Source organism: Lontra canadensis, unplaced genomic scaffold (genome assembly GCF_010015895.1).
Source record: "Lontra canadensis isolate GAN:19392208 unplaced genomic scaffold, GSC_riverotter_1.0 scaffold7, whole genome shotgun sequence".
NCBI classification, from domain to species: Eukaryota; Metazoa; Chordata; class Mammalia; order Carnivora; family Mustelidae; genus Lontra; species Lontra canadensis.
Window position 1 is genome coordinate 16,211,738 of NW_022631001.1, and position 25,937 is coordinate 16,237,674.

Below are 25,937 nucleotides of genomic sequence, written 5' to 3' on the forward strand. Positions count from 1 at the left end.
AGGCCTTAGGCCCAGAGAGCTGACCAGGTCCCCAGGAGCCTAGCATCCATTGTTATTTCCATAGTCCTCTGTGGACAGTCACATCTGTGAATAGAGCCTGATAGGGTCACAATATTTCTGTTATTTTTTTCTGCGTTCTGTGGGGAGTAATATGAATCTATAGAGGATTCCTTGAGTGCAGAGGTCCCAAAGGCCTTGGCAAGGACTCTCTGAAATGGGAAGGTCTGCTGGACTTGTGTGCACCTGCATTACCGTGCCCATTACTTGGGGGAGCTGGGGATCCCACCTTCTCCAGTAGATCAGCCAGGGACTTTGTCGTAATGGTCTTTCTTGCTCCCTAAGGGACCACAGATCAAAATGGGGCAAGCATGGCATTCATCCAGTTGGCCACATTGATTGGTCCAGGAACAAAGTCAAATTAGAGTGAGCCTCTGAATCTTTCCCTTTGGATATTTGGACATGGGACCAGGGAAAACTCGGTTAGTCTCTCACTGGTGGCTGGTCAGATGTAAAACTTTGAGCTGTCAGCGACTGTTTTCCTACCATATGGGAAAAGCCAGACTGCAGTCGAAGAAAAGTAATAAATCCTAACACTTTTTAAACACCTTCTATGTACTCAGCCCCATGCCAAGCTCTTTATGTTCATTAGCTCACAACCCAACCCCCAGAGGTCAATAATATGAACAACCTTGTTTCTGAATTAGGAAACTGAGGCAAAGCAAGGTTTAACTAACTTGCGCAATATCACACGGCTAGCAAGTAACGAAGCCTAAGGTCGACTGGCTCTAGAGCCCATCATCATGACCATCATGTCCATGACTCTGCCTTGCAGAGGCAGCAGGCATCAGGGAGTAAAAACAAGAGACGGCAAGAGGCCTGCTCATGTTCAAGGCCCTATTCCAGCTGTTCCAGGCTACATATGGATCCAGTCTGCCCTGCGTGAGTAGAGGAGGACGTGTGTGTAACTGACAAATGGTTGACTCTCAATGCGAGTTTCTACCATGAAGAACCAGAAAATTCCTGACGATAGTATCTTCTCAGCATGTAGCATGGTGTCCACCACCTTTTTACTCTAGATCTGACTTTTTTCCCGCTCAACTGAACAACCAATGTGAGATTCCAAGTCCACGTGAAATTATATTTTTAAAACCCACCAATATTTTTTGTTCCTTTTGAGAACATTTGCCCTTTAATTTGCATTTGAAATCAGTTTCTTTAAATATTTTAGGTACAAATTCTGAATAGTGGAGACAGAGTAGAGGCTGCAGGCACTCAGTGTGGGCTCCCAACCCTTCCCCTATCCCCACCCTCCAGGCCTCGCTTCTCCACTCAAGATCCAGGTGGGCACACGCAGTAAGTCACTGGTTCCTGGTGTCCGGGGTTAGCAGCCTCGGGCCTGGATGCACTTGGATACAAAGCAATGAAGCCCAGCAGCTTCCTGACAAGATGTGTGTATTTAAACTTTCTCCAAGCAATTCAGTGATTGTGCCCAGACCTGACGGGCAACACCAGCTGGGGCAACACTGCCCGTTCTCCCTACTTTGTGGTAGCATCTTGGGGCTGCTTTCCACCACAGTCCGTCCTCCCCAAGAAGTCAAGACTTCTCTACGTAACATACAAGATCCTTTAGGGTCTAGCACCTGCTTCATTTCTCACCCTTACCTGTTTCCCATGGTGATCTGCAACTAGGAAGAGAAACTATGCTCTCGTGTGCTCTCCCAACCCCACCCCCCTTCTATCTAAGCTCACCCCGGCTGCTCACAAGTAGTTTTCAGGATTGCTGTCTGCTTTTGGCTCCTGCTACTACTCCCTTCTCCAGAGACAGAATGAGGAAGATAAAAGTTCAAGACCTTCTTGAAGTTCAAGACCCAAAAAAGGACTGCTCACCCGGCTAACTCCCAAACACTGTGTTGGCTACCTGAGATTTTGCTACCTAATTAAGGTAACATATGAGAAACTGCCTGCACGGTGCCTAAAACATAGCAGTGGCTTAGCATGTGATAGTATCCATCCTTTTTTCCTCTTTTCATCTCCTGGGGTCCCTATTTTTAAAGCGCTATTGTCCTGATCCTGCCCCATGTGAAAGCAACTCAGAGCAGAGCCGCCCCTCCCCGCTTCATCTGCCCTGTGGCAGATCTGAGAACTATCAGGCCTCCTGGCCAAATCCTGCTATCTGACAAGCAGGATGAAAATGTTTTATTTTATTTTACTTTCTTTTTTCAGTGTTCCAAGATTCATTGTTTATGCACCACACCCAGTGCTCCAGGCAATACATGGCCTCCTTAGTACCCACCACCAGGCTCACCCAAGCCCCACCCTCCTCGCCTCCAAAACCCTCAGTTTGTTTCCCAGAGTCCACAGTCTCTCATGGTTCTTCTCCCCCTCCGATTTCCCCCAACTCCCTTCTCTTCTCCATCTCTCAATGTCCTCAGTGTTATCCCTTATGCTCCACAAGTAAGTGAAACCATATGATAATTGACTCTCTCTACTTGACTTGTTTCACTCAGCATCATCTCCTCCAGTCCTGTCCATGTTAATACAAAAGCTGGGTATTCATTTTTTCTAATGGAGGCATAATATTCCATTGTATATATGGACCACATCTTCTTTATCCATTCATCTGTTGAAGGGCATCTCAGCTCTTTCAACAGTTTGGCAACTGTGGCCATTGATGCTATGAACATTGGGGTACAGATGGAAAAAGGGTACAAATCTTAATGCTTTAGGTCAATGTGGGTGCTACTCTGGGGTCTGGGTCTGTGGCTGCAGGGGGGTATCAGAGAGGCTGGCTGGGGAGAGGGAAGAGCTTCAGGGGCCAACACCCCAGCAGACTCCTTTGGGCCTGCCCACGCAGCACCTCTCCCTGACCCAAGAGTCACTATAAAAAGAACAAGCTCAAAGCAAGCTGTTCTGGAAGTACCGTTTCATCTTCAGAGCAGTTCTATTTGTGTCAGCTGAAGAAAGAGGGCTGGAGCATCCCATTCTGGTACAATTGGAACAATTACCCCTTAAATGTGATAATTACAGTTTGATCATTTTGTAGGCAAAAGCGAGATTGGTTCCAAGATTTTCTCCTCCTTGTTGGAACTTTCTGTAAAGAAACTGCTTATGTTTGAGGACCGCCGGCTTCAGATTTCAGATCCAGATGGGAATGCGCCTTCCTCTCCAAAAGAACATAACTTCTGATGTTTATCTTTTGTACTGTGCTGCTGTAGTGAGGAGTGAGCTAAGGCAAGTGTCTGGGTAATTTAAACCAGAAGGGCTGAACCATTTGCATGTGCCCATCAACTTAAGACTTGCCATCTTATCAGAAATCATACCGACATCTTGACATCCATTTGACCAAGGTGGCAACATAAATGGTGCTTGGGTCAAGGCCTTGAATCCAGAAAACACCTATATTCAGACAACATTTTTGTGTATGTAAACTGCCTAACAGGCCTGCCCATTCTGGACATCAGAATCTGCTCTGCATGATTCAGGGTTTGGAACCTTAATAGTGGCCACAAAAAGTTGAGAATAAACAAACCTAACCCATCAAATAAAACATATAGAAATTACTATGCAAATTTTTAAAACATAAGTAAAACCAGTTATAACCACCACACTGGGACAGGAAGGCATCTTCAGGAACAGTGAAACCATCTGAACCTTAGCCAGGTAGATCTAAAGAAGTATTTCCTCCCTCTTCCTGTCCAGCAGTTCCTCATTTGTTGTCCTGATTCTGCATTACTGTCCTTTCCTAGGGCCACACAGCCCACGTTCCACACATACCTGCCTTCAATGGTCGCCTGTTAGTGTTGAGGTTTTGAGAATTCTCAGTCTCTCTTTCTGTAGTAGTTCCAAGTTCAGGCCTCAGGTTCTGATAGAATCGCTGTAACAATATTTTTATGGTTCATTTATGGCCGTAATTCCTAAGATGACAATGCAAATATACATAAAATGCTCACATGTAAAGAGATTCGCAATCCTGCTGGGCTTTCTGCAGCTTCCTGGAGCTGGGCAGTGTCACAAGCATCCCTTGGGGCTGAGAGGAAGGGGCACCACCTCCAGGAGAGGTGCCGTCTTGAGGAGAGCTCCCACCCCCGCTGAGGCATTGTACCTCAGGCTACTTTTCACCCCTCACCTCACACACATCCCTTCTTGCCCATAGCTCTTTGGAGGAATGGAGTTTCTTCGCCACATCTCATCTTTTCATATCTAGCCACCCTGGTTCTGTTAATCTGTAGAAGATTCCCCTTTTCATCTCTGGGTCTTCCAAAAGTACATGTCTATCTATTTTACAACGAATTCCCCATCAAAAATAAATGGGTTTTTCCTCCAAAAGTTGAACAGAATTGCCATATGACCCTGCAATTCCGCTCCGAGGTATATGCCAAAGGATTGAAAATAGATACTCAAGCACGTGTGCACACATGATCCTAGCAGCACTCTTCACAATAGTCACGAAGTAAAAACAGCCTGAATGTCCATCGGTGGATGAATAGATAATTGTGGTATGTACGTCCAAAAAATGTCATCCAGCCATAAAAAAGAATGATGTACTGATCTGCTACAGCATGGACGAGCCTCTGAAACATTAGGCTAAATGAAAGAAGCCAAACACAAAAGGCTGCATGTTGTAAAATGCAATTGATTTTATAGGAAAAACCCAAAACAGATGAAGCCACAGAGACAAAAAGCAGACTGGCTGTAGCTAAGGGCTGGGAGAGCAGGCAGTGAGGAGAGCCTGCTTACTGCATCAACGGTTTACACTGCAGAGATGGAAACATTTTGGAACAAGATAGAGGTAGTGGTCGTAAAATAATGCAAATGTAATAAATGCTACTGTTTACTTTAAAATGCTTAATTTTAGGGCAATCCTCTCAGGTCTCCTCCCTCCTCCAGAGCTTTGTACTATCACTCAAAACGCTCAATAAACCTTGCTTTGCTGCCCACCAAACAAAGAAATAAAAATTAAAATAAAATGCTTGATTTTATGTTATGTGAATCTCACCTCAAAAATATATTTTTTTAAAGGAAAGAGGCTAAGTGACAGAAGAAGGAGCCACCAATCAAAGAAAGACCTTCTTGATGAGAAGAGCTGGAAACAGAGTAAGGATGATGGGGTAAAATTAATCAGGGGCCCCCAGAGTCTCCCCATGGTGGCATAGATCAGCTCTGTGCAAAGGCTCTGTACAATCCAGGGCTCCTCTTGGCAGGGGGAGGGGAGGAGCAGCAGGTGAAGACCTGAACTCCAGTCTGGAGGGCTCCCCAACTCTGTGGCCGGCTCCTCTCCTTTGGGTCTCTGCCTCCCCCAGCTGTAAACCCAGAAAACTACCTCCTGGGGGTGTTGTGAGGCTTTAAGCCAACAGTAAATAGGAAGGTACTCATGGCCCACCACAAAATGTAAGTAAAACTCACCTTTTGGTTCAGGGTTCAACTTACTTACTTACTCCTCATGTGCCCTTGAACTAGTCACTGAACCTCGCTGAAACTTGCAGGATTGTTGTGAGGCCTGGCAGTAATATATGCCAAGTGCCTTGAACCCATTACCTGCTCAGGCAACTGAAGCTATTATTAAATGGACAGGAACCATTCCTGCTGGGAAGGGAAGGAATAAGAGAAAGTGGACACAGTGGGTGTTGGGGGTGGAGGTGAGTGTCATGGGAAACGTCGTGACTGGTGCAGGATCTTGATGTACTACAAACGGCACTCGTGCGGCCCCTTCCCTTTCCTGCATCTGTGGCAGACATGGCCAGTCCACAGTGGGCACTCTTCCCTACCACACCAGGATGTGGCCTCAGACCACTCAACGCTCTGTTCCGAGCAGTCAGTCCAAGAGAGTCGTCATGAAGATGAAACCTAGTTGCCACCCTTGTATGAGAGATTTTGTTTTCTTGAACAAATGGAAAAGGATGCAGAATAGCCTCCTGGAGGAGGAGAGGCCACGTGTCCCTAACAGCAGCCATGATTTCACAGTTTGTGCCCCATGTGCCATGAACAGCAGCGGTGGAGGGGTGAGTGACAGTGTGACTTCTCTGTACCGCGAGCAGTACGTTCAGTTCTAAGCTCGACCCCTTACTTGCTCTGTGACGTGGGACACAGGTCACCTCAGCCTTCTGAACCTCAGTTTTCCCGTCTGTGAAATAGGAGCAACACTGCCTCACTCATGGTGTTGCTGAGGAGCTCAAATGTACTGATGTAGAGGAATGAGCGAGCTTCCATGAAGAGATGAAGAAAGTTCCACGTATCAGGAGTTCCTTCCCTTGATGTAAGGGACTTTTCTCCTTGGTACCTTTCTCCTTTTTTTTTTTTTTTTTTTTAAGATTTACTTATTTGAGAGAGAGAGAGACTGAGAGAGTACAGGATGGGGAGAGGCAGAGGGAGAGAGAGAAGCAGTCTCCCTGCTGAGCTGGGAGCCAGATGCAGGACTCCATCCCAGGACCCTGAGATCATGACCTGAGCCGAGGGCAGGTGCCTCACCATCTGAGCCACCCAGATGCCCCAGCACCTTTCTCCTTCATCATAGTATTGATCTAGTTAGACTGATAGCAATCAGAGGGCAGCACTTGCTCTTATGTCTGGATCCTTATGGCTTAGCAAAGTGCCTGACATCATAAATAGTACTCCATAAGGATTAATTGAAAGAATAAATGAATAACCAGTGAGAGACACTGTCAGGCATGATGTCACATTGCAAAATACAGTAATGTTTTAACAATTCTTTTGTTCTCTTTTTCTTTCCTTTTAATCTTTTTCTTGATTTACTATAATCAGGAAACTTGTCATTGGTTGTCATTGCCAGCTCCTTAGTATAATCAGGAAAAGAAGGTCTCAGAGCCGTGTGGGTAGGGGGTTTGTAGTCACTTTCAAGCCATGAGAAATGTAATATTAACATGAACTAGCACAGGGGCCCCAGGGTGGCTCAGTCAATTAAGTGTCATGATCAAGCCCAAGTAAGCTCTGAGTTCAATGAAGAGTTTGCTTAAGTTTCTCTCTCCCTCTGCCCTTCCCTGTGCTCTCTCTCAAATAAATTAATAAATCTTTTTTTAAAAAAACATAAACTAGCACAAAACTTTTGTGACAATGGGCTCCTCTGACTCATTATACAAAAACTACAAAATCAGTTGTAGAAACAAGGGCAAAAGATGGTCTTCTATCCTGTCCACATACTCCCTCTGGTGTCAAAAATTCAAAGTAAACTAAGCAAGGAAGAGGATCCCATTGGGTCGCATCAGTCTCCCAAAGCCTCACTCACGTGCTCTAAAAAATACATTAGGGCTCCTTCATATCACCTATTCCTAGAGAAAAGGACCAATATGGAGAGCAGTCCAGGCTGCATCTTCTCTCCTTGAAGTCAGCAGAGCCGCATTCACCATCTCTTGCAATTATGCCCAACCTGGGTTCCCAGACTTCTGAGCCTCAGAAGGAAAACTATCGGGGTCTTCATGAGGAACCTGGAATTTCACAATGCCCAAGCAAATTGTAGCATCACTGAAGATGAAATTGAAAACCACCAAAAAAACCAAAAACAAAAACAAAAAACTGGCAAGTGCTTCGTCCTTCAGGATGTTACCAGTTTTGGTATTGGATCAACACTGCGTATCTCCTACTCACTAAATGCTAATTATCTGGGTCTTAAAATAATCAAAAATAGGAAAATACGTAATGGCTTCGTATATGTGGTTGGTAAAGAGTGTAAGATATTTTTAAATTGGGGGCTCATAAGAGCAAAAACACAATAAAAGTGTCCCTTCACAATGAAGAAGATAGGACCCACTTCCCTGCTAAGTTACTGGTCTCAGGTGTGGCTAAATCAAGCTGCTTTCAGAGAGAGAGCACTTCTCATGGCCAGGTCACCTCATCAGACACTGGAAGGAGCAATGATTCATAAGCCTGACCCAGCAAATGGTGAAGACTGTTTCCTGGAAAGGTACTCAAACTAACTTTTATCAGTTTGGGCTAAAAAACATTCAAAATCTCCTGAGAGTCTATTGTACAAGCCCAATTCCTTAGTCTTTTTCTTCTTATTTTCAGTTTTATCTCCCCCAATTCTGCCCGATCTTCCAAATGACTCCGATGCCCCAGTCTATCAGGTCACCTCACCAAACGATGACTATATTTCAAACATTTATTGATCCATTCAAAACATCTTTCCTGAAGGCTCATTAGGGGTGAGACGATATGCCAGGTGTTGGAGAAAACAGTGACAGATGTGTCTCTACCATCATGGATACAAGCAAGAACTACAAGGGCAAGAGCTAGGACATGGGTCACTACAGAAGTTCCGTGAAAGAGAATGATTAGCCCTGCTTTGGTCACCTGACTAATCAATACTTTATTTCTGTTGTGGAGTTTTACAGTAATGTAAATAATAACCAATAAGTGTGGATATACAAAAAGGTACACTTTTTTCCATAATTATTACTTAAGGTAATTAAAAATATCTTGGTCCCACTTACTGGTCTATATCTACCAGTAGTCTGTGAGCTCTTCCAGAACAGTGATCATCATGTCATTTGACAGAATTACAATCATATGGGATATACATACACGTATATATATCATTAATATATGTGTGTATATGTAAAGAATTTTTTAAAATAATTTTATCATGTTAATGATTATATAATATTCCATGATTGTATAATATTCCCATTTGAATAATAATTCCAACTATATGATTGTATAGTATTCCAATTGGGGGCATTTGTGCAAGTTGCTGAATCACATTGAGTATTTAGATTATTTTTAAATTTTACTATTATAAATAAAATTCCATAGGTTATAATTTTTAAAAATATTTGTTATAGCTATGATTACTTTTGATTTTTGGGTAGGTTTTTTAAGTGAACCTCTGGCTATTCACTTTTTATAATTTCATATATATTATTAAATTACTTTCCGAATGTATTGTACTAACTTACACTCCTGCCAGCAGTGTGGATGACCCTATCTAATTGCGTATTTGCTGGCATCGATAACTTTTTTTAACTTTAATAGGTAAAACTGGTATATACTTATGTTTGCTTTTTTCATTTTCCTGGTGAATTTAAGCTTTTCCTTTTTTTTCTTCAATTTTTTAATAGCCGTCTCCATAAATTGCCTGTTAAAACCCTTGCTGACAGGAATCAAGTGTTGTTCCTTTAACGGGCCTCAGTGCTTAGTATGGCGCTCGTTAAGCAGCTGATATTTACAAAGCTTTGAAAACAAGTAGGAAAATCCAGGGGTAACTGTTTACATCCTTGTGAGAATAATTAAACCACTAAAACCTAACTATTGGGACCACTTTAGAATTTACAAAGAATATATTAGCATATTTGAACCCCACAACTTGTTGTTATTTTCAGGATTTTTACTTTGTGGAACAAAGACTGAAGTAACAGGTCTCAAAGGGCTTAAGTGGTGAAAGTCAGGTCCACTCTGGAAACAGAAATGGTTTCCCTCCAGACGGGACTAAACCAACTGAAGTTCGTCCTCCTATACACAAGAGGGCGAAGCAGTAGGCCATGAAGCAACAGGAATGAAGGCCTCGTTCGACTACATATCCCAGGTTTCTGCGCGATCTCCCGGAATGCTCAGCGGACGAGGATTTCAAGTCCCAGCTTGCCCGGCGGTAGGATGTGACTGCCTCTCCGGTAATGGCCGCTGGCTTTCCCGGGGAACCTCTGCTGTTGAGCTGTATCTCATTGCTAGGAAACGGTCATTGGAAGGTCTCAAACACGGTCCCCCTTTCTTAGGGCGGTGACGTCGTGCGCTGGTTGGGAAGGGACGGTGCGAGGAGCGGAGCCGCTGTGAACCATGCTCGTGAGCTGTGGGTCCATCTGTGAAGAGGCCCATCTCTGTGGGACCGCGACTGGAGGCTCCGCTGGTGGTGGCTTGTGGGTCAGACGAAAAACTACACTTCCCAGCATCCTCGCGGTGCCAGAACTACCTTGCCCGAAAGCCTGGGCGTGATTCAGCACCTCCCCCCCATCCCTTTCGCCTCCTCCGGTCAGCCGAAAACCGGAAATGTGGAGTCGCTGTGTTCGGCGGCTCCTGTGTTCTGAGGGCAATGAGGGCCGTCGGTTTTCGAGTCTTGGCGGGGTTTTTTCGCCGGCCGTGCGGAGAGGTGAGACGAGGCAGCTTGTCACCGATGCCTGAGTATTCTGTGGGGAGACAGCCAGTGGTTCTTGCCTGCTCGGGAGCACCGTAGGCCACGGTGCCACGCCCCTCCCAACCCCTCCCGGTGCGGGCGACCCCGCCGCAGGGTCTCCCCGGGTTGCGCTGGGGCGGGAAGGGCGAGGGACCTCGTAGGGCACCGTCTTCTCCTGAGAGCGGGCGTCTGAGAGCCTGGGGTTCCCACCTGGCTCCGCCACTAGAGTTCTTCCCTACCCCGCCCCTGGCTTCTTCCTCGGGCTCTGTTTTCTTCTTACGGTCTAACGAGGCTGTCAGTCGCCGCCCTCTGGGAGATCAGTCAAGAGCAATCTGTTCGAGAGTTCTGGTTTCTTTCGTGGCCTCTTCAAACTTAGGCTGTGGTTTTTGGGTGCTGTCTAAAGCTCCCGTGTTTGGTAGACCACAGCATACACTTCAGGTCAGGCCAGCTCTATTTTCGCTGTAATTTCTAGCACTCTGCAGTCACAGAGTAGCCATTCAAAGCCAAACAAAACGCGAATGCTGGAACCTGCAAGTGTTGAATTTGTTGGCACCCTTGTTAGCATTGTGTCCTGAAGGACGTCAGACTTTATGCTGAAAGATGATTCCAGAATCTCCCCCTCACATTTTTAAAAACTCTGTAAGGTTGTCTACAGAACAGGCGCTTCGTACTAACCTTAGCATTCTCTGTTCACCGTCTTAAATCTTTAGTGCCAGGGGAAATGAGCCACCCAGTGCCCACTGTACTTTGTGGATTCTGCCAGTTGCTCCACTTTCACAGTAAGATTGCAGTTGTTGATTCCCCCATCTGTAAGGCTGCTGTTGAACTCCCAGTGTCTGTCGCCAGGTATTTGCTTACATATTTAGGTCTTGAGTTTACTTACGCATGATGATGGACTTTTGAAAAAGGAGATAGCATTTTTTGAACCTTGGGAAATCATCCCATTCTCAATCTTACTTTGTAAATTTTGAGAGATAGTGTGTTTTCATTTTGAATATGTAAACAAAGAATATTGAACAGTTGCGGAGAATGAACTTTTGAAGTACTAGAAAATACTTAATAAGTAAGCAGTGATGTGTTTTAACATTTGTTGAGTTGCCCTACTTAAAACTTTCTTGGAGAAATCTTAAGTGGCCCGTTATACCTAATAGGATTTGTGTCCATCATTAGTGAACAAATATTAATTGAATACTTAACTGCGTAGTTTAAACTTGACTAATAATGTCAGTAATGAAGGAATTTAAAAACCTTGACCTCGACCTATGGAAGGATCTCAGTTATTTAGTTCAATATCCTTTTTAAAGATAAATAATAGAAGACATGGGAAGGTGATGCAGTTTGTCTAAGTTTTAATAGTGCTGGATTCCTAGTTCATTACTGGTTCCCAATACTTTGTAAAACTACATAGTTTTAAGCTCCACTGCAGAACTAGGGAGTTGGTCGTGAAGGGTGGAGCCCAGGGATATCTGTGTTACTTAATTCTGGTAATTCTGATGTAGCTAGCAAAGTGCCTGCCAACAGACCAGCATATAGAAATGTATATTAATAACCAGCTATGTCACTAAAGTATTGTTTCTCTGAAGTTAGCAGAAGCTGATATAAAACTTGTAGCTTAGATTTAATGAGGCAGGATTTTACGTGTGTTAATGGAAAGTAAAATCTGGCCTTTCCTGGTAAAGAGGCAGCTTGGTTCAAGGTAGGCCAGAGTGCTAATCCAAGATACACAGTTTAACAGCTTTGTGATGCTGGTTAAGTCTTTAAACAGAGTTTGTTTCTTACTTTAAGAGAACTACAAGATAGATATGAAAGGAAGGGTTTGGGGTTTTGTACAATCGTATAAGTTCTGGGAACTTTTAAGGTATCAAGGACCTGTTACCCCATCCTGAGCTAAGAACGGTGATTCTGGCTACTTCCTCTTCTCTACTTATTAATATGCTTGCAAAGACTTATTCTTAAAAGTGCTTTGGGAGGCAGGGGGAGTGCTTATGAGTTGAAGTACTTGTGAAGCCCTGCTGTGGTATCAAAGCTTTTCCATTTCCTTATTCCCTCCGAAGAGTGCTCTCTAAAGTCCTACTGCAAGGGAGGGTGTCAGCACCTAGTTCTTAGGGTGATGAGGACTTAGCCAAAGATTACATAACTATTTGAGTACACCTAAGGAATGAATGTTCCACAGATCCTTCTCTATTTCTCCTCAGCCCCATAGTAAATAGAGCCCAAGGTAGAAATAGCAAAGGCAGCTCATGCCTTTGTGAATTTTGCTCATCCTGTTCCTCCTGCCTGGCTAGCCCCTCTTTAAGGTTTACTTGTAAGGTTTACTGTAACCCCTCTTTAAGGTTTACTGTCTATCTTTTATAACTAGCCATTTTTTTTAAATTTTAAATTCAGTTAACATATGGTGTTCTGTTAGTTCACAGTAGAGTTCAGTGATTCATCAGTTGCATATAACACCCAGTGCTCATTGTGTCATGTGTCCTCCTTAATGCCCACCACCCAGTTACCCAATCCCCCCAACTTCCTCCCATCCCGCAACCCTCAGTTTGTTTCCTGTAGTTAAGAGTCTCTTACGGTTTGTCTTCCTCTCTCATTTTGTCTTATTTTACATTTTTCCTTCCCTTCCCGTATCATTCTGTTTTGTTTCTTAAATTCCATACGAGTGAAATCATATGATAATTGCCTTTCTCTGATAGACTTGACTTAGCATAATATCCTCTAGTTCCATCCACATTGCTGCAGATGGTAAGATTTCATCCAGATAGCCATTTTTTAACCCTTTATTCTCATCGAGGATCAAATGTCTCTCCTCTCTATTCCGTTATGGATATATTTTGATAGCACATGATTTAAAACCATGGCCTTGATCTTCATTGTATCCACAACACCTAATACAGTTTCTGTTAATCAGCTAATGTCTGCTGAGCACGAAGAGTTGTATTAGGTGTTGGGGATTCCATGATGAGCAACAACAGGTGTGGTTCCTGCTGATAGGGACCTTGTAATCTAATGTGGTGGTAGTCAAGAGTTTTTCTACAATGAGCATTGTAGGCATTACGTAGGCATTGTGGACCATACAGTCACTTAATACTCTTCTTGTATTGGTAGCATGAAAGCACCCATAGGTGTGAAAAGGACTGGCTGTTTCTTTTTTATCGTTTGAACTTAGAGTTTATAGTTAGATAATTCTCATCTTTTTCATTCATAAGTGAATGAGCATGGTTGTGTTGCAGTAAAGCTGTTTAGAAAAATAGGAGGTGGTGGCCTGCAGGCTGTGGTTTGCTAACCTGATCCCTGGCCTAGTGGGAAAAGTAAACAGTTAATAATCATACAAATGTGTAAATTTTGAGGTATGGCAAAGTAACGTTCTAGGATCCTGTGAAAAACCTGATTAAGAAAACACCTGGCCGTAAAGAGTCTGGGCAGGCTTTCTGGTGGAAGAGACATTTGAACTGAACACTGAAGGATAAATATGAGCAGGCAGAGAAAAGGAGAACATTCTTAAATTATTAAGGGAATTAAAGAATTAAGAGTCCTTGAGAGCAGAGGGCCAAATTGCACACAGTTGGACATGAGATTGCAGCTATACCCTGCAGAGATTTGCAGCAGTGTTAGGTATTTATTTGGTCTTTTTCCCGTATCAGTGGGAAGCTTCCCTTCATGGAAGAAAGAAATTGTGCAGTCATCTACCTAGCTCTGAGACCATAAGATCTCAGGCAGTTACTTAGCATTTCTGAACCTGTTTTTCTCGTCCATAACATGAGAATTTTAAGGATAAATAATAGGCGTGAAAGCAGTATCATGCCATTCATTCATGTACATATGTGTGTGTGTGTGTGTGTGTGTGTGTGTGTGTGTGTGTATAATCTCCCCTTCCCCGCAGTAAACCCCAAATGAAATACTAAACGTCTAATCAAGGATGGGTAACTATGGGTACTAATCATTCCTAATACAATTGCTATTAGAAATATTACTGAAATCTGCCCCTCTTTTTCCCTCATTTTTTTCTTTTCTCTTCCTCAGATCTAATGTTGATGCACAGAGGGACATTGCTTAACTCTTCTAGATGGCACTCAGAGCCAGAAAGGTTGCTGACCACTGTACTAATGTGTATGTCCATGTGTGCAAAATTGATCCACCTTTACATCTGATTCCTTTTTTATCTGAGTATTTGAATGAATATAAATATAAAGAACTGGCCATTACTTTTTTGTCATTGAATTTAGAGTTTATATTTAAATACTATTTTTAAATATCTCTTTCCTGCCTACTAGTCCACAAAGTCAGCAAAGACATCAGTTATGTCTGGTTTTGCACATCATGCCCTGTGCCTGGCATTCAGGTGAAAAAATACATAGGAAAGAATGACATTTTCCCTACATCACCTAGCAGAAAAGTAATACCTGAGGTTGCAGCTATGTCTTTTAAGTACTTAGATAAATAAAGTGATTTAGGATAAAAAAGAGACAGCATAGGGTGACAGAAAGAGCATGAGCTTTGGACTCAGAAGATTTGAGTCTTAATTCTGATTCTGCCCATGACTCTAGGTAAAATTCTTCACCTTTTCTAGGTCCAGTTTTCTTTTGTAAAACTGTAGGTAATACCACCTTGCATTCATAATATATAAAATATCTGGTATATGGACTGCCTGGGTGGCTCAATCTGTTTTAAGCATCTGTCTTCAGCTCAAGTCATGATTCTAGGGTCCTGGGATTAAGCCCTGTGTCAGGTTCCCTCTCGCTCGTTCTCTCAAATAACTTTCTCAAATAAATCTCCTTAAAAAAAAAAAATCTAGTATAGTACCTACTATTCAATTAATAGTTACACTAATTAGCTGTTATTTAATACATAATAATAGTAATGAAGTTATATGTACACAAAGTTCTGAAGAATACCTTTCAATGAAATTCATCAGTAATATGTGGAAAAGGACCATACTCTGTCTAGGTTAAAAATTGGGAATTTATTGAAATGGGACAATTTATCGCAAAAATGAGAAATTTGCTAGGGCCTTTGTGTTGATAGTAGTATATACCCTAGGATTTAAAATCAAATTCATCAGTTGATTCAGCAGTAAAATATTGTGACCCAGTTATCTGCCAAGCACCGTTCTAGGTACTGAAGGTACAGTGATGAAAAACTCAAAAGTTTCATGGAACTTACATTCTGCTTCAGAGGAACAAACCAGACCGTTTCAGATTAGAGCTGAGAACTGTGATGGAAATAAAATGGGTATGTAAGAGAGTGGGCATTCAAAAAGCTACTTTATATGGTGATGTAGGTATAAATAATTACTGTAGCTCTATAAAAGACTTCTTGGCCCCTAGGAGAGTTGGGTGGTTTCTACTCTTCCAGTAATGAGAGACTTGGCAGTAATATCCAAAGCTTGCCATTTTTTTTTTTTTTTTTTTTTAAGATTTTATTTGACAGAGAGAGAGACAGCTACAGAGGAAACACAAGCAGGGGGTAGTCAGAGAGGGAGAACCAGGCTTCTCACAGGGCAAGGAGCCCACTTGAGGCTCAGTCCCAGGGCCGTGGGATCACAGCTTAATGACTGAGCCACCCAGGCGCCCCTAAAGCTTTTGATGTATATTACGTTACAACTTTCGACTGACTCCTAACAAAATATATCTGAATACTAAAAGGAGGAAAGGAAATATTTTTGCAGTGGTCGCCATTAGAAACTTTTCAGATTGAAAGAGAGGGCCACTCAGAAGACTCCGTTTTCTTCCTTGAAATTATAGGATTCCTAGGAGCTGGAACTGTGTGCTAAATAGAAGAAATGCCTTAGAAACTAAAATGTCATGCTTGTGTTGGTTACTACAAGGAAGAAACCTGTCTTCTTTTTCAGATTTCTTCACCACCACAACCAAGGAAGGATATGATATGAGGCGAGTGGGCATAACTCCTTTAGAACAAAGGAAATTAACTTTTGATACCCATGCACTGGTTCAGGATTTGGAAACTCATGGTAAGAAACGGGTACCTCTTGAAAGAATGTTAACAGTCACAGTAAATTACCTAGTGAAGACAGTATCATTATTATGAACAATTAAGAGTAATTTTAAATACAAGCGCCATCCATACAGTGGAATATTCTACAGTCAAAAAAAATAGTGTTGAGGAATATTTACTGATAGGAGAAATACTCAGATTAAGTGGGGGAAAAACATAAAATTACATGTGTAGTATGATTTCAATTATGTAGAAAAGAAAAACTAGTTTCTAGGCTGATACTAAAGTTCTCATGGAAGTGCAAGGACTTTTTAAGAATAGCAAAAAAGAAGACAAAGAAAAGATTACCAGATACCGAAACAGTAATTTAAATTATGTGATAGTACAGGAATAGAATTAATAGAATGGCATTCAGATACATGTAGACATTTTTAGCAAACAATAAAGAAGGTATTACAAATTAGGGAAAGGAAGGGCTATTTAATAAATTGATAGATTACATGGCTAGCTGTTTGAAAAAACATTAGATATTCTCATTGAAAAATAATTACAGATTGATTAAAAGTCAAAAATAAAAAAGTGAGAGAAAAGCTATTAAAAATACTAGAATGTAGAATATTTTAAGACTTTGAGATTGAGGAAGCAAGACCTAAAACTCGAAAGTTAGAAATGTTAGGAACATACATGACAATGAACCTATTGCTTTAATATACGAAGAGTTCATATGAAAAAAATTACAGTAGTTTTATAGGAAAATGGGCAGAGGCCATAAATAGCTCACAGAAAATAGGCAATAAGTATATGTAAAGTTACTTGACTAAAGAAATGCAAATTTAAGGATAAATAATGCAGTGCCATTTCACTTTTTAATGCCAATTATAAAATCAAAACCACTAGCAATATCCAGTGTTGATGGAGACATGGGGAAATGGATCAGTGGGAATTAAAATTATAGAGTGCTATTGGAGAATAACCTAATCTGAAATTTTTAACTGTAACCTTTTTTTAACAATAATTTGATGAGGAAAAATTATTCTAGCTGTTCAGGTTGATAAAGATATGCATTTTTTTAAAAAACATAAATACATATTTGCGGTTTACAGGATTTGACAAAGCACAAGCAGAAACAATTGTATCAGCATTAACCACTTTATCAAATATCAGCCTGGATGGTATCTACAAGGAGATGGTTACCCGAACTCAACAGGTAATATTTTCATTATTATCATTTCTGACAGTTTCATCAGTCTTTTTTATACTGCATCTCTGACTACCCACCCACCTCCTGAATATATCTACATCTTCCTTATACTCTACAAGGGAACCAGAGAACAAAAAGCAAAACTCTGGTGAAGTCAGTATCTAAAGAGATTGTGGAGTTAGAAGAGTCATAATAAAATTATGGTAGCACAGGAGCGCCTGGGTGGCTCAGTGGGTTAAGCCTCTGCCTTCGGCTCGGGTCACGGTCTCAGGGTCCTGGGATCGAGCCCCGCATCAGGCTCTCTGCTCAGCGGGGAGCCTGCTTCCTCCTCTCTCTCTGCCTTCCTCTGCCTACTTGTGACCTCTCTCTGTCAAATAAATAAAATCTTAAAAAAAAAATAAGAATAAAAATTATGGTAGCACAGAGAATGAGATTTTGTCAAATGTTTTGTTATGTGAGAAAATGATATATTTGAACTATATGAAGTGGTGATGGTAGATTGTGAAGTAACTTTTTCCCCATAGAAAACCTACCACAGTACAAAAGCCAATTAAAAGATAAAAACATTTTACTGTAGTCATGTGTGTTCTGGTTAATCTTCACAAACTTAAAAAGCTGAAAGGGACATAAACATGGCTGGGAACAACTTCATTAATATGCTTTAATTTGGATACATAAATCCTTAAGGTCAAATAATGCTGTTTACTAAGAACTTAGGATGAGAGAAGCACAGAGCTGTGGATTTCTCATGTATTATTTTATGTAATTCCTCTGACAGTCTTGAGCAGTAGGTAGAATTATTCTACTTTGCCACTGAAGAGTGAATCACGTTGAGTCATTTTTGAGAGCTGTCACTGGTGCTATGGAGAAAAAGCAATAATTTTATATAAAGCATAGAATAAGCTGAGCTTAACTGTAGAATAATTCATAAAATTCATAATAATTCATGAATTCACTGTATTTAAGAATTTGTTTTCTTCCTATAATTTTATATTTATATAAAAGATATATATTTTATATATATTCCCCCCCCCTTTGGAGTTGACAGATGTTTTTACTTAGGAATTAAGATTTGTCTTCCTTTTTTATTCCTCCTTTCCCAAGTGATGTACTGTTAAAAGTATGGTTTACAATTTGCAGAAATACTTTTTAACATTATAGAAATATGATTGATATACAATGTTGTATTAGTTTCAAGTGTTCAAAGTAGTGATTTGACAATTCTCTACATTACTGAGTGCTCACCCATGATATATGTAGTCACTATCTGTCACTATACAATGTTTTCCAATGTTTTTCCAATGAATGCTATTGACTATTCTAGGATTTATTTATTTTAAAACTGGAAGTTTATACCTCTTAATTCTCTTTACCTATTTCACCCATCACTCCACTTCCACCCCCCCCAGCAATGACTAGTTTTCTGTATTTATGAGTCTGTTTCAGCCTTTTTGTTTTTTTAGATTCTACATATAAATGAAATTATATAGTGTTTTTCTTTCTCTGACATATTTCACTTAGCATTGTGCTCTACCTCCATGTTGCTATCATTGCCAGATTTCATTCTTTTTTATGGCTGAATAATATTCTTGTGTGTGTGTGTGTGTGTGTGTATCTTTATGTATCACCACATCCTCTTTATCCATTCATCAGTTGATGGACACTTGGGCTGCTTCCGTAATAATACTGCAATAAACATAATGGCATATGTATCCCTTTGAGTAAGTATTTTTGTATTTTGGGGGTTAAATACTCAGTAGTGTGATTACTGGTTCATAGGGTAGTTCTATTTTTTATTTTTTGAGGACCCTCCATACTGTTTTCCATCATGGATGCACCAGTCTGCATTCTACCAACAGTGCCGAAATGTTCCTTTTTTCTTCACATGCGCACCAACATTTGTTGTTTCTTGTTGATTTTAGCTATTTACAACAGGTATGAGGTGATATCTCATTGTCTTTTGATTTGCATTTTCCTGATGATAAGTGATGTTGATTAGGCATCTTTTCATGTGCCTGGTGGCCATCGGCGTATCTTCCCTGGAGAAATGTCTGTCATGTCTTCTGCCTATGTCTTAATTGGATTATTTGGTTTTGGGGGGTGTTCAACTGTCTAAGTTCTTATATATTTTGCACACTAACTCTTTATTGGACATGTCATTTGCAAATATCTTCTCCCATTCAGTATGTTGTCTTTTAGTTTTGTTGACTATTTGCGGTGCAGAAGCTTTTTACTTTGATATAATCCCAATAGTTTATTTTTATTTCTATTTCCCTTGCCTTAGAAGACATATTTTTAAAATGTTGCTACTGCCAGTGTCAGAGAAGTTACTGCTTGTGCTCTCCTCTAGGACTTTATAGTTTCAGGTCTTATATTTAAGTTTTTAATCTATTTTGAGTTTGTTTTTGGTATGGTGTGAGAAAGTGGTCCATTTTCATTCTTTTGCCTGTAGCTGTCTGGTTTTCGCAGCACCCTTTGTTGAAGAGGCTGTCTTTTTCCCATTTCGTATTGTCTCCTGCTTTATTGAAGATTAATTGACCATGTAACTGTAGGTTTATTTCTGGCTTTCTGTTCTGTTTTTGTGCCACTACCATACTGCTTTGATTACTGCAGCTTTATAATATAACTTGAAATCTGGAATTGTGTACCTCCAGTTTTCTTTGGTTTTTTCAAGATTGCTTTGACAATTCAAGGTCTTTTGTCATTCCATGCAAATTTTTGGATTGTTTGTCCTACTACTGTGCAAAGTGCTATTGGATAGGGGTTGCATTAAACGTATAGATTGTTGTGGGTAGTATAGACATTTTAACAATATTTATTCTTCCAATTCATGACCATGGAATATCTCTGCGTTTCTTTTCTTTTTTTTTTTTTTTTTTTTTTTTTCCAGATTTTATTTATTTGTTTGAGAGAGAGCTGGGGAGGGAGCATGATGAGCTGGGGGAGTGGCAGAGGGAGAGGGAAAAGCAGAGTCCTTGGTGAGGAGGGACCCCAGTGCAGAACTCCATCCCAGAACCCTGGGATCATGACCTGAGCCTAGGCAGATGCTTAACCAACTGAGACACCCAGGAGCCCCATCTTTGCATTTCTGTGTGTCGTCTTGAATTTCTTTCATCAGTATTTTAGAGGTTTCAGAGTACAGGTCTTTTACTTCCTTGGTTAAGTTTATTCTTAGGTATTTTATTATATTTGGTACAACTGTAAATGGGACTATTTTCTTCATTTCTCTTTCTGCTGTTTCATTATTAGTGTATGGAAATACAACAGGTTTTTGTACATTGATTTTTGTATCCTACAACTTTACTAAATTCATTTATCAGTTTTTAGTGGTTTAGGGTTTTCTATATATATATATAGATACATATCTATATATAGTACATATAGTATATATATATGTATACTAGTACTAGTACATATAGTGTGTGTGTGTGTGTATATATATATATATGGTATGTTATCTACAAATAGTGAAAGTTTTCCTTTTTCCTTACCAATTTGCATGCCTTTTATTCCTTTTTGTTGTCTTGATTGCTGTGGCTAGGACTATATTAAATAAAAGTGGTGAGAGTAGACATCCTTGTTTTTTCTTCACCTTACAGAAAATGCTCTGTTTTTCCCCCCTGAGTATGATGTTGGCTGTGGGTTTTTCATAAAGGTCTTTATTATGTTGAGGTATGTTTCCTCTAGACCTGCTTTGTTGAAGTTTTTTATCATGAATGGGTGTTGTACTTTGTCTTTGTGCTTTGTGCTTTTTCTGTATCAAAAGGATAATATGATTTTTATGCTTTCTGTTATTGTGAGGTTATCACAATATGATTGATTGATATGAAAATACTGGACCATCCTGTATCCCAGAAATAATGGTGGTGAATGATTTTTTTAATATGTTATTGGATTCATTTTGCTAGGTTGTTGTTTTTTTTTTTTAGATTTTATTTATTTATTCAAGATCACAAGTAGGCAGAGAGAGAGGAAAGGAAGCAGGCTCCTTGCTGAGCAGAGAGCCGGATGCGGGGCTCGATCCCAGGACCCTGAGATCAAGACCCGAGCCGAAGGCAGAGGCTTTAACCCACTGAGCCACCCAGGTCCCCCGCTAGTATTTTTGTTGAGGAGTTTTGTATCTGCATTCATTAGAGATACTGGCCTGTGGTTCTCTTTGTGGTGTCTTTGCTTTTAGTATCAGGGTAGTGCTGGCCTCATAGAATGAATTTGGAAGTTTTCCTTCCTCTTTTTTATTTTTTGGAATAGTTTGAGAAGAGTAGTATTAACTCGCCTTCTAATATTTGGTAGAATTCATCTGTGAAGCCATCTGGTCCTGGACTTCTGTTCACTGGAGCCACCAGTGATTGTCTCTCTGTCAAATAAATACATTTTTTTAATCTTTTATTAATATATAATGTATTATTAGCCCCAGGAGTACAGGTCTGTGAATCGTAAGGTTTACACACTTCACAGTACTTACCATAGCACATACCCTCCCCAATGTACATAACCCAATCACAAATAAATACATTTTTTTTTCTTTAAGATTTTATTTATTTATTTGACAGAGATCACAAGTAGGCAGAGAGGCAGGCAGAGAGAATGGGGGGAAGCAGGCTCCCCGCTGAGCAGAGAGCCTGATGCGGGGCTCAATCCCAGGACCCCGGGATCATGACCTGAGCTGAACACAGAGGCTTTAACCCACTGAGCCTCCCAGGCGCCCAATAAGTACATTTTTTTAAAAATTTAAAAAAAAAAAAAAAGATGCTTAACCAGATGAGCCACCCAGGCTCCCCAGTGGTAGGTCTTTTTTTAATTCAACAGTGGGAACTGACCAAAGAAATGTAATTCTACTTATGAAAAGTTAGGGACACAGATTTTTTTTCTTAGCCCAAACTGAAGAGGTTACCACCCCTTTAGCAACTGTATTAGGAGATACAGATGAAGGCGTTATTTTTGCTGACCAATACCAGTGTAAAGGAAAAGATGTCAGATACTTATCTTCCTCATAAATTACATTTAGAGTCTCTAGCATCTTTTAGTTTTGCAGCATTGTCAGTAGTCAGGAGCACTTGGTCCCTGTCCACAGGACTCAAAGGCTATCTTCCTCTCTTATGTTACCTGTTATGATACCCTGTCACTAGGCTCTAGACTGTGACTGACATATTCTTTTGAATTGGGATCCAGGAAGACTTCTTAAACCTGCTGATGAGAGGCTTGACCATAAGACATTACAGAGAGATTTACTGTAGCTTGGTCATACCAGCATAAGACAACAGGGAATCAGCAGAAGGTTGTATACTAAAAGAATTCCAAGAAGCTTGTAAGATTTTTTTCTGAGGCTCCTGTGATGTATGTCCACAAAGTGAGTGCCTTGATCATTGGAGGTAGTGGAAAGTACACCCTAAGTGAGAAATACATTTTTTAAAGTTATGTTTTGTTTTTACTTTGAGGGCATGAGCCTTGCAGCAGGGAAAGGCTTTAACTCATCCTGAAAACACACATACAAGAACAAGAACACTGATAGCCCATACTAAGTGGCCGTAGAAGTTTGGCTGCTGGTATTCAGAAGGTCCAGAAGGAGATATGAAGCATCTGAGAACAAACAAAAACAATTTTTCCAGTGATTGTGGACCAGACAGGTCAGACCCTGCTGGTAGACTGTTCTTGTAGTTTTCCACAAGTCTTCACCCCAGTACCTATTTGTAATTTGAAGTCATCTAAATGTACTACCATGGGTGAAGGTATGCAAAAAATAGAAGATGGAATTTGTCAGGGAGCCAGGAAGAACCAAGCCTCTGTCTTAAGCTTTCCCATATGCCTGACTCTTTATTCAGTTTATAACCATTGCTTACCCATTTTAATTTTTCTGATTTAAGAGTACACTGTCACCATGTTACAAGGATGTTAGGAGTGCAAAAGTCTGGCAGTGAGGTGCCATTTTTGCAGAAGCAGAATGGACATTGTCTACATGTACCACAATTTTACAAATACAGTATAAAGAAGGCTTCATATTATTTATTTGACAATGCTTTCCATGTAATTTGCTATCAAATAAGCCTGATTGGTTTAACAAATCCTTTGGAATATGCCAGGTCAAAAAGACTTCATTTAGAATTTGATTTGGAAAAGTTTGTCAAAGATATCAAAAAAGATTTTTAAAAATTACTTATTTTGGAAAGAGAGCAAGTGAGCATGCAAGCGTGGGGAGAGGGGCAGAGGGAAAGAGACTCTACAAGCAGACTCCATGCTGAGCACAGAGCTGGACGTGGGGCTGATTCCACAACCCTGACATCATGACCAGAGCAGAAATCAAGAGTCAGACACTTAACTAACTGAGCCATTCAGGTGCCCCAAAAATGTCAAAAAAGATTCTAAAACACTTGCGTGAATAAGATAACAGATCATTATGAAATTTAAGATTTAGAAGAGAAAGGAACTTTTATAGTCTTAAAAAAAAAAGACCAAAAGTCCCAAGAAAACGTTGTCCCTTTAATAGAAAGCTAAATTCTAATCTTGCACCAGCTTACTTTTCATATTGAAAGTTTTTTTTTTTTTTAATAAATTTATGTTAATCTTAAGCAGTTTGACTACACATTAAAATTCCTTTTTAATGATTCCTTTTTTGGGATGCCTGGGTGGCTTAATGGCTTAAGCCTCTGCCTCCGGATCAGGTCATGATCTCAGGGTCCTGGGATCAAGCCCTGCATAGGGCTCTCTGCTCAGCAGGGAGCCTGCTTCCCCCTCTCTCTCTGCCTGCTGCTCTGCCTACTTGTGATCTCTCTCTTTGTCAAATAAATAAATAAAATATTTTTTTAAATTCCTTTTTCATAAACCTTTTATAATTATTTTTTCTACACCCTACTTCTATCCAGTGTTTAGTAATTAATGGTTTAGTATTTTGTCATATTTGGAAATGATCTAGATATTTAATGAATTTAACGCATCATTTAACTTAAAACTTTAAGGTTTTATACTACCAAAAAGAATTGGGGAGATTCTTTAAAAAGATTATCTAAAACTTTTATTTACTTGTTCTTAACAATTATATTTAAATTACTTACAAAAACTTCATTAAATCTTAGAAAAAGTCCATTATCCGAAGCTATTATTTTTTGTATGACATCTTCTTGAGGTGGCAAACAGTCTAACAGCCTCTAAATGCTCGACTTCTGTCCAACAATTTTTGTGGCTCTTTGGCCTTCTAGATACGTGCTAGCAAGAACCTTTATTTACATAAAACAAGAAAACGTTGCACCTGAACATACTGGAAGTACTCTGACCTGGCCACAAGGCCCTGTGTATACCATCAGCAATTCATATAGAACCTTGCTGGGGTTTTCCACATGGGGAATTGTTGTCTGAAGGCCGTGGCTCCTGGAAGACCCTTCTGCTGGCTCAACTGGGCTCCAGCATAACCATCTGCTATTTCAAGCTGACCTGCCCTGTAAAGGAAAGCCAATTAGGTCAGGAGCTGAATGGAAAAACACAAAACAGAGAGAGAGCACACAGAGGTCAAAAACAAGAGGAAATTACCACAGCCCTCAGAAACATCAGGAAACACTGAACTCAAAGGGTTTGTGGGTACCCTGTCTCTGTTTCTCATTCTCCTTGAATGCTGCCAGAAGAAGTTTGCTTTGCTTTCCCTCACTGCCCACCAAATGGCTTAAGAAGCAAAAATTCAAACCAGTAATTTTTTTTTTTTTTTTAAGTAAGCTCTGTGCCCAGGGTGAGGCTTGAACTCATGACCCCAAGATTAGGAGTTACATATTCTACCAACTGAGACAGCCAGGCACTCCTCAACCAAGCAGATTTAAAGACCGACTTAGCTTTATTAAATGATTCGTAAATCGGGCAACAGCTCATTTGGCCAGTACAGTGTGGCTCTGAGGAGTTGTACAAAATGAAAGGTTTTTATAGGAGGGTAGGGCAAGAAAGTTATTAGCAAAAGAAAAAGATTGTCCCTTAGGGGAAAAGCAGAGAGTCTTATGCAGAGAGCATCATCTTTCCTTAGGGGGATGGAGTGTGCCCATGTGGCAGACTCATTGACACTGGTCCAGAAATTTCTAACCGGATTGTCTTTTCCTTCATTGTATATTTTTGCCCTTCTTTGTTATAGATTAATTTACCACATAAGCGTGGGTGGCTCAACGGGTTAAAGTTAAAGCCTCTTCCTTCGGCTCAGGTCATGATCCCAGGATCCTGGGATCGAACCCCACATCAGGCTTTCTGCTCAGTGGGGAGCCTGCTTCCCCCGACCTCCCCACCCCCGCCTCTCTGCCTACTTGTGAGCTCTCTCTGTCAAATAAATCTTTGAAATATTTCTAAAAAAAATTACCATATAAGCATGGGGTTATTTTTGGGCTTTCTACTCTCTTCTGTTGATCTGTGTGTCTGTTTTTGTGCCAGTACCAGGCTGTTTTTATCACAGTAGCTTAATAGTATATCTTGAAATCTGGAATTGTGACACCTCCAGCTTTGTTCATTCTCAAAATTGCTACCGCTATTTGAAGTTCTTTGTCATTCTGTACAGTTTTACAATTATTTTTCCAGTTCTGTGAAAGATGCAGTTGGTATTTTGATAGGAGTAGCCTCTAATTCGTAGATTGCTTTGGGTTGTATGGACATTTTAACAATATGAATCTTTCCAGTCCATGAGCCTGGGATATCTTTCCTTTCCTGTGTGTAATC

At 40.5% G+C, this 25,937-nt stretch overlaps 1 protein-coding gene across 1 annotated transcript in view; it reads left to right on the forward strand.

Moving 5' to 3' along the window:
- Positions 1-9,965: 9,965 nt before the first annotated feature.
- Positions 9,966-25,937, forward strand: part of CCDC90B (coiled-coil domain containing 90B) — a 36,435-nt gene continuing 20,463 nt past the window's right edge. The window contains exons 1-3 of the mRNA XM_032852953.1: positions 9,966-10,093; positions 15,960-16,079; positions 17,167-17,270. Of these exons, the coding sequence (XP_032708844.1) occupies positions 9,994-10,093; positions 15,960-16,079; positions 17,167-17,270 (324 nt within the window). The 5' untranslated portion in view covers positions 9,966-9,993. The remainder of the gene's footprint in view (positions 10,094-15,959; positions 16,080-17,166; positions 17,271-25,937) is intronic.